The 21829-nt window shown below is 36.2% G+C and overlaps 1 protein-coding gene across 7 annotated transcripts in view; it reads right to left on the bottom strand.

Moving 5' to 3' along the window:
* The window catches only part of FAM169A (family with sequence similarity 169 member A), a 103873-nt gene that overhangs the window by 56989 nt on the left and 25055 nt on the right, over positions 1-21829 (bottom strand). For 6 of the 7 annotated variants that reach the window (XM_077139464.1, XM_077139461.1, XM_077139462.1 and 3 more), the window contains 3 exons: positions 21167-21266; positions 20760-20845; positions 17052-17223 (listed from right to left, as the gene is read on the bottom strand). In XM_077139464.1, coding sequence (XP_076995579.1) covers positions 17052-17223; positions 20760-20845; positions 21167-21266 — 358 coding nt within the window. Of the gene's footprint in view, positions 1-17051; positions 17224-20759; positions 20846-21166; positions 21267-21829 lie in introns of those variants that run through there. The other variant, XM_077139465.1, reaches the window with a different exon arrangement.

The following is a 21829-nucleotide window of genomic DNA, read 5'->3' as shown; positions in this document are numbered from 1 at the left end:
TATTGGTTAACTTTTTCTTGGGAACAAGGAAATTATTTAAAATTGAGTGTGCTTATGGACTGTTGACTTTGGACATTATAGATGATGCCCAATTAATGGAAGTGGTTAAAGGGTGCACTGACTGATAAGTACACTGGCAATGATGGTGTAAACATATGATCAAATTCTGTCCTGCTACAAAAAGGAACAAAGCTGTGAGGCACGCAACACTGTGAATTAACCTGTAGGACATTTGGTGAGGCAAAATACCCTGAAACAAAACAGCAAATATTGTATGGTCTCATTTAGAAAATACTTAAAAGAAAGCAGGGACCTAGATTGTAAAGTCTTATAGCAGTCACATTTTGTCTAGAGTAGTAATTGTTATTTCTGGATTTTGAGAGGCTGTTTTATTTTCCGTAGCACATAATCTAACTCAACCTATCTGGATAGATCATTTAAACAATCCATACACAGGGAGCCCAGAATAAGAATGAGAGCCTTTAATCCTGTATAGCTTAATATAATGCCTAGATACATCCCAGAGTATATTAAGCAGATAATCAAAAAGTACTGGCAAAGTCCCTAGAGGGACAGAAGAAATAGTACGGAATTGTTAAACTTTATTCCACGGGAGGCTCCTGATACTGTGTCAAACATTAAGGACACCTAAATCAATAGGCCAAGCCCTGGATCTTGAGGCTTGCTCTTATGAAGCTTATGTAGGCAGCGGAGAAGCTTAGCCTACCTATAGGTATGCCTAACAGTTACTTCTGGAGGACCTCTTTTTTTTGCTCAGATGTGGCCTCTCTAAGTCCAACTCTGCAAGTGAATTCATTGCGCTCCCCATATGTGGGACATGACATCCAAGAGTGAGAGTCTCTCTGGTAGTGGGGGAGATGACTCCCAGGGATGACTTTGGTCCTGACACCATGGGATCAACAACACTATCCTGACCAAAACGGGGAAAAGAAGTGTAACTAATAAGGTATCAGTGGCTGAGAGAGTTCAAATAGAGTTGAGAGGGTACTCTGTACACAAGCTTCAGTTAGACATGGCTACCTATCATGGTTTGCCAAAGCCCAACCAAACCATTCCTGCCAATCTTAAAGAACACCAAGAGCATTATATAAGATTCTACAAAGGTTCCCTGAACTAAGGTAACTTTCCAGAAACCTACAATCTCCAGATGGGTCCTGAGACAAGATAAGCCCTGAAATGCAGAGGGGCCAGTCTCTTCAGAACATCAACTAGTCCCATTCTCCTATCTTATATAATCGACAGACACTTTCAACATGAAAAAGTTAGAATGGGCATAGCCCAAATACCCCGAAAGAGTGAGATAGAAAGATCAAAGGTGATGGTGGAGTTATACAGAGAAGGTAGGGTTTAACAAATGAGTATGATTGCTGAATCATTATACCGATATTTCTTTTAGTCTCCAGCATCTCAGAGCAGCTAGAAGTAAAAAACCAGAATTGTGGAATTGTAACCCATAGCAAACTCTGAAATCTGTTCTACAACTATTCGTTGCGATGTGCTTTGAAATTTACTGTTTTGTATATATGGAATTTTTCACAAAAAAGAAAAAAGTCAAATGAGATGATAAATGTTCAGTTATAAAAAAAAATTGATTGGCAGTTTTTCTCCTTCAGAATCTTAAATGTATCATCCCACTGCCTTCTCACCTCCATGGTTTCTGTTGAGAAATCCACAAAGAGTCTTATCAAATGTCCACTGTATGTGATGGATTGCTTCTCTCATCCTGCATTCAGAATTCTCTATTCATCTTTGACATCTGACAATCTGATTAAAGATCTTGGAGTAGTCTTTTGGTATATACTGTTCTTCTTGGACTGTAATTTTATGTCTTTCATAAGAGATGGCAAATTTCCAGTGATTATTTCCTCCATTACTTTTTCTGTCCCTCTTCCTTCTCTTCTTCTTCTGGGACACCCATAACATGTATATTTATGCACTTCATGTTGTCATTTAACTCCCTGAGACCTTGTTCATATTTTTTCATTCTTTTCCCTATCTGTTCTTTTGTAGGTAGGATTTCAGATGCCTTGTCCTCTAGTTCACTAACCCTTTTTTCTGAGTCTTCAAATCTGCTGCTGTTTAAGTGTTCATTGTGTCTTTCATGTCTTCTATCGTGCTTTTCATTCACTTAAGTTCTGCCATTTGTTTTTTAAGGCTTTCAAATTCTTCTTTATAGTCACCCAATGGCTTCTTTCTATCCTTGATCTCTTTTGCCATATCTTTCCTCAACTCATGCATTTGACTTTTGACTTGATTTAGTATGTTTGATGGAATATTAACTAGTTGTTTCAACTTCTGTTTCAACTCCTGTATCTCATTTGAAAAATGTCAGTTTGTTCCTCTGGACCATATCTTCATATTTCCTAGTATGATTCATACATTTTTGTTGGTGTCTTAGCAGCTGATTCCTTTGATTAGGTTATTCTGGAGGTCATTTCCCCTCTTTTACTTATGATTTTCTGGTTGGTTGGCTTTGTTCTCTGTTTTTTTTTTGATGTTCAGTTTTTAACCTAGACCTCTAGCATAGCTTCCATTTAACTGTTCAGAATTTTGCAGCTCTTGTTTTTCTGGTTCTTGTGCACCTAAGTGGAACCTTTTTTTTTTAGGATGGTCTCCAAACAAGACAGGCCCAATTCTCAGGAGAAGGGTGTCATCAGTGTCAAGTTTCCCTGTGGATAAGACCAGCAGTTGTTAGAGGTTCCTGTGAAGACTCTAGACTGTGCTTTTCCTATCCTTCCCAGCAGGTGTCTCTTGTCAGCGTGAAGCTCCCCAATAGCGTACAGTACTGTGGTACCTTTAATTCTAAGCAGACCCTGTAATTTTTAGCTGTAAGGGGTGTGGTTGAGACAGTGGATGAGGTAGGAGACAAGTTTAAGATTAGCCCGAGGCCTGAATCCTCAGATTGAGGGTCACTTGAGCTGGGCCCCACCCCCAGCCCCTTTTCTTAGGGAAGATAAACCCTTTAGGGAATCTCCATTACTTGACTTGTTACTTTGTCTCTCAGAATCACGTTAACTCAGTTCTTGCCTGAGTCAATACCTAAGGCTAGTAAGAAGTTTTTAAAAAGAAAAACAAAAGACCTATATTCAGAAACTGCTAATAAAAGAAACCAGAGAAGACCTAAATAAATGAAAGGACATACTGTGTTCAAGGACTAGAAGACTAAATATAGTTCAGATGTCAATTCTACCTAAAGTGATTTATACTTTTAATGTAATACCAATTAAAATCCCAATAACTTACTTTGCAGAAATACAAAACCAATAACCAAATTTATTTGGAAGGGCAGGGTGCCCTGAATTGCTAAAAATATCTTGAGAAAGAAAGGCATATTACGAAGCTATAGTAGTCAAAACAGCATGGTATGGGCATAAAGACAGATATACTGACCAATGGAATTGAATAGAGTGTTCAGATATAGACCCTCTCATCTATAGACAATTGATCTTTGATAAGACAGTCAAGCCAACTCACCTGGGACAGAACAGTCTCTTCAAGAAATGGTGCCTAGAGAACTGGATATCCATATGCAAAAGAATAATAAATAAAATAATAATAAATATCTCACACCTTATACAAAAATTAACTCAAAATGGATCAAATACCTAAATATTAGCACTTAGGCCATAAAACCTGTAGAAGAAAATGCAGGGAAATATCTTATAAAACTTGTAATAGGAGGCAGTTTTCTAAGTCTTACACCCAAAGCACGAGCATTGAAGAAAGAAACAGATAAACAGGAACTCCTCAAAATTAAACCCTTTCGTGCATAAAAGAACTTTGTCCAGAAAGTAAAAAGGCAGCTTACACAATGGGAAACAATATTTGGAAAACACGTATCAGATAACGGTTTAGTATCCAGAATATATAAAGAGATTGTTCAATTCAACAACAAAAAGACAAACAACCCAATTAAAAAATGGGCAGAAGCCATGAACAGACACTTCTCAGAAGAGGAAATACAAATGGCTAAAAGGCACATGAAAAGATGCTCCATTTCACTGGCTATGCTAGTTTGCTAGCTGCCACAATGCCAACCACGAGAAACAGAACAGCTCCTAAAAAGGGGAATTTCAGAAGTTCCAACTTGACAGTTCTAAGGTCAAGGAAATATGCCAATTAGAGCAAATCTATAAAAATGCCCATATTAGGGCACCAACAAGGGGTCATCTTCATTCAAGAAAGGCTGATGATGTTCAGGGTTTCTCTTTCAACTGGAAAGGCACATGGCAAACATGGCTACACCATCCAGCTTCCTCTCCAGGCCTCTTACTTCATGAAGCCCACCCAGGGAAACGCTTCTTCCTCTCCAAAGGCTGCTGGCTGGTAGACTCTGTAGTTCTCGTGTCTCTAATGCTCTTTCTCATTCTCAAGCTTTCTCCCAAATGCTTCCTCTTTTAAAATTCCAGCAAAGTAATCCACACCCACCTGGAACGGGTGAAGCCACACCTCCCTCTATTCAAAAATTAATACCCATAATTGGGTGAGTCACATCTCCCTGGAGATAACCTAATCAAGTTTCCAACCTATACTACTGAACAGGGATTAGAAGAAAAAGTTGCTCCCATAAGACTGATTAGGATTAAACCTGGCTTTTCTAGGGTATATAAATCCTTTCAAACCAGCAAAAACTGGCTCTTAGGGAAATGTAAATCAAACCCACAATGATATATCATCTCATACCCATTATAAAAAAACAGAAAATGATAAGTGCTGGAGAGGATGTGGAGAAAGAGGCACACTTAACCATTGTTGGTGAGAATGTAAAATGGTACAACCAACACGGAAGGCAATTTCTTCAGGAAGCTAAGTATAAAATTGCTATATGATGCAGCCATCGCATTGCTAGGTATCTATTCAGAGAACATGAGGACAAAGACACAAATGGACATTTGCACACCTATGTTTATAACAGCATTATTTACGACTGCCAAGAGATGGAAACAACCTAAATGTCCATCAACAGATGAGTGGCTAAACAAGCTGTGGCATATACATATGATGGAATATTATGTAGCTTTAAGACAAAATAAAGTCATGAAGCATGTAATAACACAGATGGATCTTGAAGACATTATGCTGAGTGAGATTTGCCAGAAACAAAAGGACAAATACTGTATCGTCTCACTGATATATGAATTAATATTAATGAGTGAACTCAGAGAATTTCAGTTAAGAACACATGTTATCAGGCAATAGAAACAGGGTAGAGATTGGGTAATTGGTGAAGGAATACAGAATGTGCAACAGGACTGACTGTAAAAATTCAGAAATTGATAGTACAAATATTGATTGTAGCACAACAATGTAAGTACACTGAAAGAAGCTGAATGTGAGAATGACAGAGGGAGAAGGGCTGGGGGCATGGATGAAATCAGAAGAAAAGATAGATGATAACTACTGAAATGGTATAATTTAGGAATGCCTAAAGTATACAGTGATGGTGATTAAATGTACAAACGAAAAAATGTTTTTGCATGAAGAAGAACAAAGGAATGTCAGTACTGCAGGGTGCTGAAAACAGATGGTCATCCATCTTTTAAAACTTCATCTTCTGTGCAAGACTACAGCGAGAAATGTTTATTTAGTGCAAAATTTATATTTTGACTAGTGCATTTCCTAATTTACCACAGGTGTTGAAAACAGATGGTCATCCATCTTTTAGAACTTCAACTTCTGTGTGAGACTACAGCGAGAAATGTTTATTTAGTGCAAAATTTATATTTTGACTAGTGCATTTCCTAATTTACCTTGAACAGGGCATGAGACTTTTTTAGTTTGCTCAGATTAGTACAATGCCCCGATATATCCCAGAGTAATTTGGGCAGTGAATAAATAAGTATTTGAAAGGTTCCCTTGGGGCACTGGGAAGAAAGAAGAAAATATTCGATTTCCCCGTTTGGAGAATTCCTGATATTCTCACAAGCAATGGAAACAACAAAATCAATAGGTCAAGCCCCATTCTTAGGGTTTACCCCTATGAAACTTATTCCTGCAGAGAACAGCCTAAACCTCCTTAATATTAGGCCTAAGAGTCACTCCCCAGAGAACCTCTTTTGTTGTCAGATGTGGCCTCTCTCTACGCCAACTTGGCAAGTGAACTCACTGCCCTCCCCTCTACATGGGACATGACTCCCAGGGATGTAAATCTCCCTGGTAATGTGGGACAGAAATCCCAGGATGAGCCAGGACCCAGCATTAAGGCACTGAGAAAGCCTTCTTGACCAAAAGGAGGAAGAGAGAAATGACACAAAATAAAGTTTCAGCAGCTTAGCGATTTCAAACAGAGTTGAGAGGTTACCCTGGAAGTTATTCTTATGCGTTATATAGATATCCCTTTTTAGCTCATGGTGTATTGGAGTGACTGGAGAGAAGTACATGAAACTGCTGAGCTGTGTTCCAGTAGCCTTGATTCTTGAAAACGACTGTATAATGATACAGCTTTTACAATGTGACTGTGCGCCTTGTGAAAACTTTTGCCTGATGCTCCTTTTATCCAGGGCATGGACAGATGAGTAAAAAAATATGGGATAAAAAATAAATAAGTAATGGGGGGACAAAGGTTAAAATAAATTGGGTAGATGGAAATACTAGTGGTCAATGAAAGGGAGAGGCAAGGGGTATGGTATGTTTGAGTTTTATCTTTTTTCTTTTTATTTCTTTTTCTGGAATGATGCAAATGTTCTAAAAAATGATCATGGTGACAAATACACAAGTATGGGATGATACTGTGAGACACTGATTGTACACCATGTATGGAACATATGTGTGTGAAGATTTGTCCAAAAAAAATATTTAAAAAAATTAAAGTAAGGAAAAAGAATTAACTGAGTCTTCTGAAGGTTCTCCTGGTTATTGCCCTTTTCTCTCCTTTGGCATCTCAGGATTCAGTTAGCAAATGTCCTGCTTTCCAGCTTTTAAAATTTTGTTTCTCTCGTCTCCTCTTCTGTTCACTGTGTTGTTTTGGAATTATGCTTTTTAAAAGTTTCTTTACTGTCATTTTGGTGGGGCTACAAGTGGAAGGACAGGCTTCCGCACGTGTCGAAAATGACATCATTCACCAAGGCATCAGAGCTGTAGCCACACCCTGTTCTAGGCCCTTTTAATTTAAGCTCCTCCGTATGCTACCCAAACTTTAACTACAAAACTTTTCAAAAGGATGTATGTGACACACTCTCCAATTATACATGAAACTTAGGTGGAGAATTTGAATTCAAAGTACTGTGCCAAAGGTGAATGAATTCTGAATGCTGCCATGAATGAACTAAAAATATTTTTCAATATCCAGTTTAGCAATTACTATGAAACTCTTTATGTACAATAATTCTTTATTTCTTTTACACTCTCTTGTTGGTCATGGGTAATTTTTTCTCTGCAATTTCCATCCTATTGTAAACTATTTTTCAAAATAAACTTTTTGTTACATATAGAACACACAGATGGACCACTGTAATAACATCAGATTTTGTAATTATCTTTCATACAGAACTTTCCCTTGAGTCTTTAGTGCTATACCACAACAAAAGGTATTTATGACTTAGCATCTGTGGTTTCTTAGAATACAAGGGATTATGCAGGACAAAGGCAGGCATTAATTTGTAATTTTTCGAAGATAAAGATCTGTTCTCTATTTGCTATGATGGTCACATTTTATGAAATTAGTTACACACTATAGGTGAAAAAGGAAAGTAAGAGGACCAAGTGACCAAAGGACCAAGATGATACTGGAAGATGCTCCAGCTTCCCACAAAATCTTTGAAAAACAAGAAAAATTACCAATGCCATGATCCTCAGAACTCTGAAAAACGAAGGGTTGCATTATCTAGGCAAGTGGCAAATCAAGAAAATATAGCTTAAAAAAAATAGGAGAAGCTTGCAGAGTCCTTGCTCCTCCCCTAGCCAGCCCCTAGCTGGTGTGGCATTGAGCGTGCCTGCATTCCCACCGTGGGTTCCTGCCCATGTTCCAGAGGGAGCATGTTTCACCGAGCGCATACTCAGTGCCTGTGTGTCCCTGCAAATCTATCAAGCGACAGCCTGAAAGACCGAACCAGGAAATCCATCACTGACTCCACCTTCCAGAACCTGCCCCAGAGACAGAAGCTTACAGACAGCTAAGATAGTATAAGAAACAAGGAAATCAAAGTGGCCTGGAATAAAGGATTACCTATTTTAAGGCATACACACCAGAGCCCCCAAGACAGAAGAAAGAGGGACAATGAATTCCTGTTCCTAAGCCCAGGAACAAGCCCAGGACCATGATAAGATACGGGCTCAGGAAAGACAGGAGACCCCACACTTCACGTACGCCTTGGGATGACCTTCTCGACAGGCGGCATATCTGTGAAGGAAAGGACCAGTAAACTCACAACTACTTTGAAAAGACTGTTAAAAATGCTTTTTTCCTTCATTTGGTTGGTTTTGTTTAGCTCCTGGCACTCAAGGAAATCTCTGACATAGCATTACCTGAATACAAACTTTACAACAAGACAGCTCAGAGAATAAAACCAGGGTTAACACTTTAAAATATTAAAATGTAGAGTGGGCAATGAAAAGTTACAAAACTAACAAAAAAGAGAATATGATGACCCCAAAAAAGTACAAGATAAAAATCTAGAAACCATCAGCAAAGATACCAAACTCTGGACACAATGGACAAAGACTTTAAAACAGTGATTTTCAATATGCTCCTAGGAGATAAAGGAAAACACAGAGAAAGAACCAAAATAATAATAAATAACAGTAATAATAATCTTTATCATCAGGAAAACAATGAATGAACATTATAAGAATCTCATAAAGAAACAAGTTTTAAAAAGGAACCAAACAGAAGTACTGGAGTTGAAGACCACAATAACTGAAATGATCAGTTCCCTATAGGGCTTCAAAAGCAAACTGGAGATGGCCAAAGAGAGAATCAGTGAATTCAAAGACATGACATTCAAATCGATTCACGCTGAGGAGCAGAAAAAAGAATTCTAAAAATCGAGCAGAGCCTACGATAGCATCACGCATATTAATATGCGTATTAGGTGAGTCCAAGAAGGAGAAGAAAGAGAGAAAAGGGCCGAGAAAGACCAAATAGCAAAATGGCAGAAGAAAGTCCCTTATTAGCCATTTTAAATACAAATGGCTCAAACTCTGCAGTTAAAGGCAGAGACTGGGAAAAAAAGGCATAATATGAAAAACACATAGATAACACCATATTAAGTAAAGGTAAAAGACTGCAAGCTTTCTCTATAAGATGAAGAGCAAGACAAGGATGCCCGCTGTCACTACTGTTATTCAACATTGTACTAGTCATAGCTGTAGGCAACAAAAAGAAATGAAAGGTATTCAAATTGGAAGGAAGCAATAAAATTCTGCTATTTGCAAATGACATACTCCTATATACAGAAAAGCCACAACAAAGCTCCTACAGAGCAAAAAATTATTTAAGTTAAGTGGCAGGGTACAGGATCAACATGCTAACATCAAGTGTGTTTCTATGTACTAGTAAGGAACAACTGGAAGAAGAAATCAGAAAAAAAACCATTCACAAAGCAACTAAAAAAGTATCTAGGAATAAATCTAATAGAGGATGTAAAGTACTTGCACGCAGAAAACTACAAAGCTATGCTAAAAGAACTGAAACACCTAAATAAATGGAAGGACATTCCGTACACATAAACTAAAAGATTAAATATTGTTAAGATGTTAATTCTACCCAAGTGATTTACAGATTTAATGCATTCCCAGTGAAAATTCCAACAACCTTCCACGCAGAAACGGAAAAGCTAAACATCAAATTTATATTTGATGGGCAGATAAGAATACCCAAAGGCATCTTGAAAAAGCAGAAAGTTGGAGGACTCATGCTACGTGATCTTAAAACTTATTACAAAGCCACGGTAATCAAAACAGCATGGTATGGTCTAGGAAACACATATAGGCTAATGGAATTGAACTGAGAGTTCAGAAACCAACCCTATAATTCAACAGTAAAAAGACAAATAGCCAAGATTTAAAAAAATGGGCAAATGACTTGAATAGGTATTTCTCCAAAGAAAATATGCACATGGCTAAAAAAAAATGAAAAGATCCTCAATATCACTAGTTATTAGGGAAACACAAAGCTAAACCACACTGAGGTATCATTGCACACCCACTAGAATGGCTACTATTAAGAAAAAAACAGAGGGCAGTGCAACGGTGGCTCAGGGGCAGAATTCTCACCTCCCACACCAGGGACCTGGGTTTGATTCCTGGGGCCTGCCCATGCCAAAAAGAAACAAACAAACAAACAAAAAAAACACAAAACTACAAGTGCTAGAAAGGATATGAAGAAACAGAAATACTCATTCACTGCTGGTAGAAAAGCAAAATGGCGCAGCTGCTATGGAGCGCTGTTTGGCAGTTCCTCAGAAAGCTAAGTACGGAAACACCATACGAATTAGCAACCCCACCACGAAGTATACACCCAATCCTTGAAAGCAAGGACTGGAACAGATATGTGCACACCAAAATTCAAGCAGCATCATTCACAATTTCTAAACGATGGACACAACCCAAGTGTCCATTAACTGATGAATGAATAAACGAAGTGTGGTGTGTACATATATACATACACAATGGAACAATACTCAGCTGTATAAAGAATGAAGTTCTGATGCATGTGACAACATGGATAAAACCTGAGGACACTGCTGAGTGAAATAAGCCAGACACAAAAGGGCAAAATAGGGGATGATTTCACTGACGTGAACTAATTATAATAAGCAAACTCACAAAGTCAGAGTCTAGAAAATAGGTTACCAGTGGTTAGACTGGGGATAGAAGATGGGGAGCTGAAACTTAATTTGTACAGAATTTCTATTTAGGTTGACTGTAAAGGTCTGGAAATGGATGGTGGTGACAGCACATTACTGTGTGAATACTTAGCAGCACTGAACTACGCAGGTGAATGTGGTTAAAAGGAAAACTTCAGGCATTTATGTAACTAGAATAAAAGTTAAAAGATAAACCATAGGACTGTACAATACAGTGAACCCTCCTGCAGATAGCGGACTACAGTGAACAGTACAAACATAAAACTGCTCTCTCGTGAATTAAAACAAATATGACACTAATGCAAGGTGCTAATAATATGGTGGTATATGGAAAAAACAAATCTAATAGAATCAACTATGAACAACTGCTTTTAGAACTACTACAATAATTTTTCATTACTTGTAACAAAGGTAACTACTGTTTGTAACAAATGTTTCACACCAATGCAAGGTGTTGGGGGTAGGGGGGTGTACGGCACCCCTTATTTTATGCATGTTTGGTCTGTAAACCATGCTTGCAATAATAAAATTAAAAGTATAATAATTTTAATTAAAATAATTATATTTAAATAACAAATATTTAATAATATACTGCATGTTATTTATAATAATTTAAATAATTTTAATTATTAAAATCATTACTAAAATTAAGACAATTTTAATAATTTTATCATCTATAATGATTAACATTTTTTAAAAAAGAAATCAACCCTCACATTTAGGGCCAACTGATTTTTGATAAGGTGGCAAAAACCATTCAATTGGGAAAGAATAGTATCTTCAACAAATGGCACTGGAATAATGGAATATAAATATGCAAAAAATGAAGGTGGACCCCTACCTCAAACCATATAGAAAAATCAACTCAAAATATATCAAAGACTTAAATGAAAGAGCCAGAACTATAAAACTCTTAGAAGAAAACATAGGGAAGTATCTTCAGGATATTGTGTTTGACATCGGTTTCTTAGACTTTACATCCAAACCAGTAACAACAAAAATTGATGAATGGGACTTCATCAAAATAAAAAACTTTTGTGCATTTGTAACAAAGACACTACACTAATACAAAGTGTTCACAATAGGGAAAACTCTGCATGTGAGGGAAGATATATGGGAACTAGTATTTTCTGCATGGTTTTTCCATAAACCTACAACCTCTTTAATAAAAAATAAATCCAAAAAAGTTAAGTGAGATTTCTCCTCGGCAAAGAGAGAACTAAAATGACCTTAAAACAAGCTTATAATGGACCTAAACAAAATCACCATCCCTTAGAACTATATAAATAAAATCTTGCTGGCACCTGGAAAGGATATGAACCCATGAGTAAATATAGTTCAGCTTCTCAAAGTATACACGTTGCTAATATTTTGCAGTGGAATGGTTCTAAAGATTGTAGATGGATCCTTACAAAAATTTTCATTTTACAGATAACTAACATAAACACTTATGTAGCTTTTGTTAGTCTACATGTTGTCTTTTTTTTTTTAACACACAGAACTTGATTTTAAATTTATACAATATAAAATTATTGGTGCTCTTCACCTGGCAAGGTAAAGATATGTTTTTCCTTGGGAGAGGGGAGGGGCAGATATTCTATTTTAATATGTGAATATCTAAAAACTGGCAGACATTAATATATTTATCTCTAAAAAAGAAAAAAGTATTGTCAGAAATTTTCTTTCCATGGTAAAAGCATACTCAAGGAACAGCTGGCTTGTGTGTGGTTTATTTGAAGAATGAAAGAAATACAATTCTATTTATGAAACCCAGAATTCATTGAAAATAAAATTAATATATTATTGTGCTATAGTTCTATAATGCAAGGTTAAGGATTAAAAGTTTTTCCTTTTTGTAAGCTATATGGTAGGGTCACATTTCATTCTTCTTCCATGTGAGTATCCCATTACTGTAGCACCACTTGTTGAATTTTTGTTGTCTGTTTTTCCCTTTGTTTGTTTTGCTTGCTTATTTGTTTTGGGGAAGTGCGTGAGCTGGGAATCAAACTCAGGTCTCCCGCATGGCAGGTGAGAATTCTACCACTGATCTACCCTTGCACCCCAGGACAGAAAGCTTTTTAAGAACTGACTGGGTAATTTTGTAATAAAAAGACAATATCAAGAAGTGCCTAACTATCAAACCATAACAATTTTTAAAATTTGAAATAACCATACTTACTATGAAGGAATTAAGAAAGTAAATTGTATATTTCCAAATGTATTTATATTTAAATACAGACAAACAATTCAAAAATCTGTAAGAGTAAAATAAAGACAATTCAAAAATTCACTAAGACCAATTATCTTTCTTTGAGTATATTTTTCCATTGTTACGTATTTAACTATTTTCTTAAGTTTCCACGTAAACATTACCACTCACATATGAAAGAGAGAGACACTACCTTCTGAATCCTCAGGACAGGAAATGGAGTAAACAGGGATGTAAATTTTTCTAACTTAAGAAACTGCCTCTACTCTATCAAACTAATTTAACTCTTCTTATTCTTTTTAATTCTTATTGGTTCTAGATAATTCTATACTAAATTCCTGGTCCTTCAAATACAACTTTTAATGTAAATAGATGATTTTCAAAGATTTGAAACTGCACTTACAAGTTATTATGCTTACAAATACGACTTGGAATTATACTTAAAAGATTGAAGGAACAGACAATGAAAGAATACCTTAATTTATGAACAAAAACACAAAGATGTCATAATGTCAAACATCTAGAATCTCAGAATATTAGACCATTCACCATATTGGTAACAGATATAACCAAAAATAATATTATTGTTAAACTTATTATTTAATAAATAGACAGTCTGAACATGTAACCACATCATTGTTTTGGGAAGAGTATCATTTCTAAGAATTTCGAATTATAAAATACAAGTTAAATTATAATATGATAAATCCAAAATATGCTTATTTTAATAATAGTTTAAAACAAACTTTCAAACTGAGATTACTAAACTTCAACCCCAGGTTACAAAAACCAAGACTCTTATGAAGCCTTTCACTTGGGATCTGGAGTTTAGGTTATGAATCCTTGTTCCCCACTTCCTTCAGATTTGGGCCACCATCATAACCAAGAACGTTATAAAACATGAACAAGAGTTTTCAAGAATATCTATGACTTAAAAACAGTGACGACATCCTCAATCTCACTTTCATGTTTTCAAAAATATTTGATAGAAGATCCAGTACACTAAGTAAGCAACTCCTGATCAAAGAAGTGAAAACAGTAATTAAATCAATAAATTAGGATGAATTCGGTAACTTTCCTGAAGCTCTCCTCTGACTGCTAAATAAACAGTTTAATTTAAAAACCACTCGGAAACATTTAGTGGTTTTGGAGAGTTTTGGAGAAATATAAAAGATGAAATAAAGAGCAAGGAAACTGGTCCAGATAAGTCCTGAAACCTAGCCCAGCCTCTCCAGAACATCTCATAGTTCCATCTCCCTACCCCCGTATTAGTGACAGACCCTTCCAATACAAAAAATTTGGAATTGCCATAGCCCAAACACCACTACAGAGAGGGATGGAAAGATCACAGATGATGGTAGAGTTATACAAAGAAGACAGGATTTAACAAATGAATATGAATGCTGAATCATTCATTTGGTATCTCCTTTAGTCTCCAGTATTTTAGAGCAGCTAGAAGTAAAAACCTAAAATTGTGAAATTGTAACCATGTCAAATTCTGAAATATGTTCTACAACTAATTGTGGTGCTGTGCTCTGAAATGTCTGGCTTTTTGTACATGCTATTTTTCACCAAAAAAGAAGGGATAAAAGCCGATTATTATTAAAAAAAAAAAAGTATTTAAGCCCTCTAGCCTCCTATATTCTGGAGCAGCTACAAGGAAAAATATGAGAGGATCATATGGTAGCCCATGACAAACTCTGGGATCTGTCCTGTAACCACTTTTTGAAGAGTGCTTCGAAAACTACTGTTTTTTTATTTTATTTCTTTGCTTTGTATATATGTTATACCACATAATAAAAAAAGTTAAAAAAAGAAAAAGCAAGGAAAAAAATGAAGTATGGCCTAAAGAAATTAGCAAGCCCCTGACATTAAAATAAGTGTAGAAAAAGTTTTTCTATCTAACCCCCCCCAAAAAAACAGGCAAAAAGAAACAAACAAAAAAACTTTAAGTCCCTGATATGGCTTATTTTTAGCAAATAAGAATTTATAGTTTCTTGAATTTCACTGTACTATAAGAGAATCTGACTTCGTAAATAAAGCCTTCTTTTATACATCAAGGCTATTTTTATATCCCAACAAATATTTCCAAATACTGATTTACTGTTTAATAAAAAAATTATAAATAGTGAATAATTTCACAAGTCTTTCAATAAGCTACAAATTTGTTGAACAAAAATTCTATCTCTTTGCTATTAACACAGTTTTACATGTAATATGTGTATCAGGAATACTTGCATCGCAAGTGTTTTAGTATGTGTTTGGGACATTTTTTCCAAAATATTATAACTGTTTTATCTCCTTTGTAGAGAAAAACACTTCTAGACCAGATTTAATGGTTACTGCTTGAAAACCTAGTGTAAACACATCTATTTCCACCCTTATCGAGCCATAGCTTATAAGGGAGAATGAAGACATTAGTGAGGATGTAAAGCAAACTATTAGAGAAGTATGGAAAGTGCTAAAAGTGGTAGACATAGTAGCACTTGGAAGCTCAAAGGCATAAAATGGAGTAAATGATCATAACAAGCAAAAACGGAGGCAGGTCCAAGAGGAGAGGAGGAGCCACAGAATGCACACAAAATGAAAAGCAATATACTCCTAGAATCAAATACTGATCAGAAATACTCAAAAAGGAATTTTATGCCTTTTAACTATTGGATTTTTCATCAAAAGCAAGCCCTAAATAAAAAGCTATAAATTAGTATTATGTGATCCAAATATCTGTGAGCGAGTTCCAGGTAGTAAACTCCCCTGGAGTCCATCTGAGAAGTAAAATGCCTACAATTTCCATGGGAATTACCTTTTATAAAATAAAACATAAAGTAATTAAATTACACTCCAGCCCCAAACTTAGTAAAACATTTTAAAAAGAATGTCGCCTTTTAGGCAATGCAGCAGTAAGTCTCCATTTAACAAGCATTATGATTTTCCCATGTACAACCATGATAATTTCTGAAGTTACATAAATTATTAGCTCTGTTTCAGATTTATATAAAAATAAAGTAGCAAATTAAAGGAGACCCAAAGTATTTACTACACAACAAAACCATTTAAAACTATATATCACAGTTTCTCATTCTTGTGAAAAAGGGACCTTTCTTTTATGGACTATATGTGCTAATTCTTGTCACAAATGTGTACTAATTATGGAATTAAGGCACCAATCACACTGCTCTTCAAACCAGCAGTGACTGTGGTACTACCTTTATACGGAATCTGGAAGAGTTAAGTCTGGAAGGTTTGAGACGGAAGGAGGACAACGTCAGTGTTCTCTGCGAACACAGGTACAAGGCAAGGCAGACGTTTTAATTCGGTGATTGTAAGGTGTGGGCTGTATATGCACAAAGCAGGTTAGAGAGAATAGGAGAGGAGCCAGAATCTCTCCCGGCCTCAGCAGCTCTTACAAAGCCACAGAACTGGAAAACAGATAAAGCAAGGGTGAAGCTGTACTAATCTGTCAGGGGTAGCATACAGTTGGATCTGAGGATCAGAAATCCAACCTCTGGAAGCTAACCAATTTCAAAATAGTCTGTATGTTCAATATATATTAAAGGAGTTTGTTTTTCTTGGTAATTAATCAAGTTTCTCTTTAATATGTCAGCCTGAATCAGTTGGGGTACGTAGAAAAGGGCTGTGAGTTTGGTTCACAGGTGGACCTTTTAAAAGGAGTCAGCAAAGTGACAGCAGTAGGAATCAAAGTAAACAAAAACATTTAAATAAAGGAAGTGGAGAGAAGAGAGACAAATTGTAAGGTCAACTATATAACTCTCCACATTCATGAAGAAATCCTCCCTGTTCAATTTTCATTTTGTCTTTTTTTTTTTTTAAAAAAGACATTTCTAACAATTCTCACTTTTATAGGATGGTAGAATCAAAATACTCCCAAGAAATACTAAGTAAGATCATCTCTAATTGTATTCAATATTGAATTAACAGAGATATTTATACAGTTGGGGATCTGAATGGGGGGCGGGTTTCATAATATAAGGTTTAAAGAACTTTTAAACACTCACCTGTAGGCTTAACTGAATAAAACCCAATGGCCTCTCCTTTCTTCCACAGAATCTTAGCATAATCAGTACTGTTATGACACAGGAATGGGATCTCATTTCTCTCCATTTCCTGTTTTCTATAAATAATTCGATTCAGAACATACAGAACCACTCTCTCCCCAAGAGTGCTCACCTACAAAGAGAGTCAAACACCAGGCATAGCAGTTACAATATGCATCGATCAAGAGATGCGATTTACCTTGCTTCCTGCTCCAGCACATCATTCTAGCATTCAAAGACATCCCGATACATCCAAAATGATGTGTAAAACAGTTTATTATCTCTGAGATGAGACTAATCATTCATACCAATAATAATTCATTTCTATAGACACATTTTATTCATGGAATACTGCCTCTCAGAAAAATTCTAGGACAGGCAAAAACTGGTTTCCAGTGTCAATCTTCCTGCCTCCTCTTTCAGTACTCGATGTTTTCTTTCTACTTCCAGATACCCAGACTCAGGGTTTGCCCACCCTATGCTGCTCCAACTTTTTTACCCCATTCCAGCCTCTAAATTAAAAAAAAAAAAGCTTAGTGTTACCCCCTTAAGACTTTAAGGACAATTACATCATTGGATAAGGGAAGCCAAATTATGCTCTAGGAAAGGAATTTGTCTCAGCTTTTCCAGGTAAGGTAAAAATACTTATTTGACAGCCCCATCTTTGCTGCTTAACTATAAGCAATTATAACCCTGCACCCCACATACACATGTCCACATACTCATCTGCCAGACCAGATAAAAGATGTCAGTGGCATCATAGAAATCTTGCAAAAAGATATTTTGGGGCAGTCATAGAATGGAAACAGACATACTTCTTACATGCAGTTACATCATCATGTAGAAACCTTCCTGCCCCAACTTTCTGATACTAGTGCCTCCCCACCAAGCACACACAGACATCTTTCACTGCTAAAAGCAAAAGTTATTCCATAAAGTATATTTTCCAAAAGTCACTTTAAATGAAAAGACTGCCTTCTAATTAGTTGAGTAGAGGGAGAAATGATTAACCACCCATACACTACTCAAAAATATCCCTGGTAGGAGTATGTCCCAGACCAAACACATACAGGAAATGACAAGGAGTTCGCTAGCTGACAAAGCAACCTTGGGCAGTTCTAACCATTATAAAATTCTTCCTCATACTGAGCTGACATTACCCAAAGACTGGTTTTATATTCTGGAGCCACATAGCCTGCAAAAATATCTGAAGACAGCCTTGATGCTTTCCTACATTTAACATCAAAACTAAACATTAAAAAAATAAAAACCTGATATAATGCGATTTGGAGTACTTTTGACAGTCTAGTCCTTTCCCTTGAAATTACTTGGCATCACTAGTATCTGTCTTCATGTTTGGCACACAAATTGCTGCAGGTATACACACTGAAAATATTGCTGTGAAATGGGGCTTTTCTGTATAAACTTAAGGTTGTTTTTCTTACCTTGATTTTACTTCTAATTAACTAAATTCAAATCTTTTTCATATGTACTGCTGCTTCCATTAGGCCCTAACTGTACAGTTAATTCTTTGGATCCTATCTGTATTATATTTATCCTTATTTAATTTTATCACATTAGATCCTTCCCTTTGTTCTTAATTCTGTGTCTAACAGCTTAGTTTCCCCATTCAGCAGTGGGTCAAACAAATTGACAAGCATGCCGTCTACTTCACTTGAGTAACTGATGTAAGATGGTGAGCAGGACAGAAAGAAGGACAAAGTTCTGCAGCATGCAACTGAGGACCTCCCTGCATATAACTGGGCACCGTGTGCCAGGCACAGGGTCATGCTCTTTAATACATTATTCAATGTTCACAACATGAGGAAGAAGGAAATATGGTTTGTAGAAATAAAATCATTCCCTCAAAGTCATGTAATTGTTCATAGAAGAATGGTTACTCCCTCCTATAACTTTATCAACCAATTCTTTCTCATTAGCCAGGTTTTGATTAAACAGCAGTCTCAAGTCACTGATTTCTCTACTTCTCAAGAGGTGATGTTGTCACAGAGGTAATTAAGGTGGAAGGATACCTACTGTAGGAGTGCAAATAGTTTGTCTTATTTTTTGGTTTTGACTCCTTCTCCTGCTCCAATCCAATCTAGAGTTCTCACGGTTTCCTCACTTGGCTAAGAGAGATCATAATATATTACCATAAAAATATTCCTCTTTAACCTTCACACCTATAATGTGCCAAACCTCAGTCATGTTTTAACACTTCAGAATGCTTATTTTCTTGACAAAATACTTTCTTTCACTAACAAGCTATTCCTGAAACAAGATACACTCTTCTACTGCTATCTACTCCTCCAATTTTATGGCTTTAGGCAGGTTTTTAATTCCTCCTCCTTTCATTTTTTGGTCAAAGGCAAATTTATCAGACTGGCAAATCTCTATCTGTAGGGATTCGTCCTACTCTTTGTAAAATGGCCCATCATTCTGTCATCTCAAGGTGCATACCAAAAGAGTTAAGGCAGGGGCAGGCCACGGTGGCTCAGCAGGTAAGAGTGCTTGCCTGCCATGCCCGAGGACCCGGGTTCGATTCCCGGTGCCTGCCCATGTTAAAAAAAAAAAAAAGAATTAAGGCAACATCCATAAGTAACAACACTGACAGTATTATTCTTATACATATATATCTTCCTGTCTCTTTCAAAGTCCCAACCTCAAAGGAGAAGAAATGAAAATACTTTCCTATCCATGATGTCATAATCTGTAGACATGTTTTCCTTGTTTTTTCGATTGTTTCAACCGCACCACAAAAATAAACAGAAGTCACTGGTATTTTGCATATCTGACAAGTTTTTACAAATACAATCTATCCTAGAAATATTCTAAATAATATCAAGGTACATAAATTGCTGTGAATTCCATTCCCCTCAGCAAAAGTTTCTTCTTCTTGGGATTAATTAACAGGGATCCTTGCAGGTAATTTCTATGAACCCTCTATATTACTCTGCAGAGAATGGAGTAGTGCTTCTCAAAAAAAAAGGTCCTTATTCTCCTTAGTGAGAAGCCCAGTGTGCCTCTACCAAGTCAGAGTTTCTTATCCCACTACTGAGCTATAAATCATGCTCTTCCAGTCAAAGATTTCAACACTTTTTTTTTTTGCCCTGCTCTCGTGAATATTTCACACCTTCGTTTTCCCATCCCGTGCTATTTATCCTCTAAGACCCAGTGCAGCAAAGATGTCTCTTAAATCCTTTCACCTCTAGCATGAAGACGAACTTTCCTTCTACTATAATCCTCCAGAGGCTAGAACCTTACTCTTTCACGAGCCTAGTCCTGTCTACAATACTGTACAGACCACCCAAGAAGCCCTACTAATCAGCAAGTTTCCTAGACACAGAGAAGCTAAGCACCCACACAAAGAAATAAGCTGTCCTTACAGAATAAGAAAAGCGCCAATGTTGAGTGTAGGGACCTACTCCCAACTAACCCAGAGGTGTTCATCCTTCCTCACCCAACTCCAAGATACTTTTAGAACCACATAAAACTGAGAAAGTCAACTTGAAAGCCAGCTGCATTATAAGATTGAAACTCTGTTTTATTTATAACCTGGTTATATTAAAATGGAAATGAGCCCAACAGCTTCAAATATCAGCACTGTTTATGAGAAACATATGAAATGGCCTCTTGAAAAGCACTTTTAAAATTACAGAATCTTGTTACCTGCTTAAGCCCCTCTCTAGAAGGGACAGATGTTTTCACTATATCATCAATAGGCCACCATTGGTCGGCAAGGTAAAGTGCCACAGCTGAAAAGGAATAAATCATTGTTACCATTTAAGTCTTACGTCTCAATGTATGCAATACTGTTATTCGGTAGATGAGGTTTGTGCAGACAGCCTTAAATCTATACCCTTTCGTTACAATACGATGCGGTACCATATATGTCATTTTATTTTACTTTACTTCACCCATTAAAACATTTAATTATGAGCAACTGAGAATTATGTTTTCTTAAAATTACAGTTTAAAACAAGTTTTCAAAACAAATTTCTCCAAGTACCTATTTCTTAATAAATTTCTAACAATTTGGAGAAAAATTCTTCAATACAAAGTTAATCAAAAGAGACCTGTGAGCGAGTCCTCAGGAGCAAAGAGAGCAAGAATTTTCTGGGTCTGGTCACCACCATAAAGTGGTACAAAGCCTACATTTGACAGGGTAATAGGAATCTGAAATGACAATTTATTCAAAATTAGCAAAGAGTCTATTATGCAAATGCACAACAAATACATGGCACTTTTACCAAATTATTAAACTTTCCCTACATTAACTCTGTTTATACAACTTCATTCCAAAGATAATACGCCTAGTCTCTCAGACAGTAGTACACTTAGACAGACTTCCCTTTTAAAGGGATTTTATTGTCTTTGGGAAAAAAATAAAATTTATTTCAATAAATATGATGGATTCTAACCACAGATCTAAAAACAAAAACTGTGAGATGGTTTATAAGTCTTTCAAAAATAGTTTTACTTACTTTATTACTTGTTTCTTAGATTATTTGAAAGAAAAAACTGCACTTTCTAGTAAAACAAGACAAAATAAGTTTTTCCTACAAGAAACATGCAATCATTTAAAATATCTGTCTCATTAGTCCAACACTAATTCCCCATTTATAGAAAATATTACAATTAAGAGAATTATACAATATTGGTACAGGGAAGACTTGACAGGATCCTTTGAAGGATCATCATTTTCTAGAAGAAAAACCCCAGGCCTACAAAGGTTATGA

This window comes from Tamandua tetradactyla, chromosome 21, assembly GCF_023851605.1.
Source record: "Tamandua tetradactyla isolate mTamTet1 chromosome 21, mTamTet1.pri, whole genome shotgun sequence".
NCBI classification, from domain to species: Eukaryota; Metazoa; Chordata; class Mammalia; order Pilosa; family Myrmecophagidae; genus Tamandua; species Tamandua tetradactyla.
Note: the sequence above shows the minus strand (reverse complement) of the source record. Positions and strands in the feature narration are given on the sequence as shown.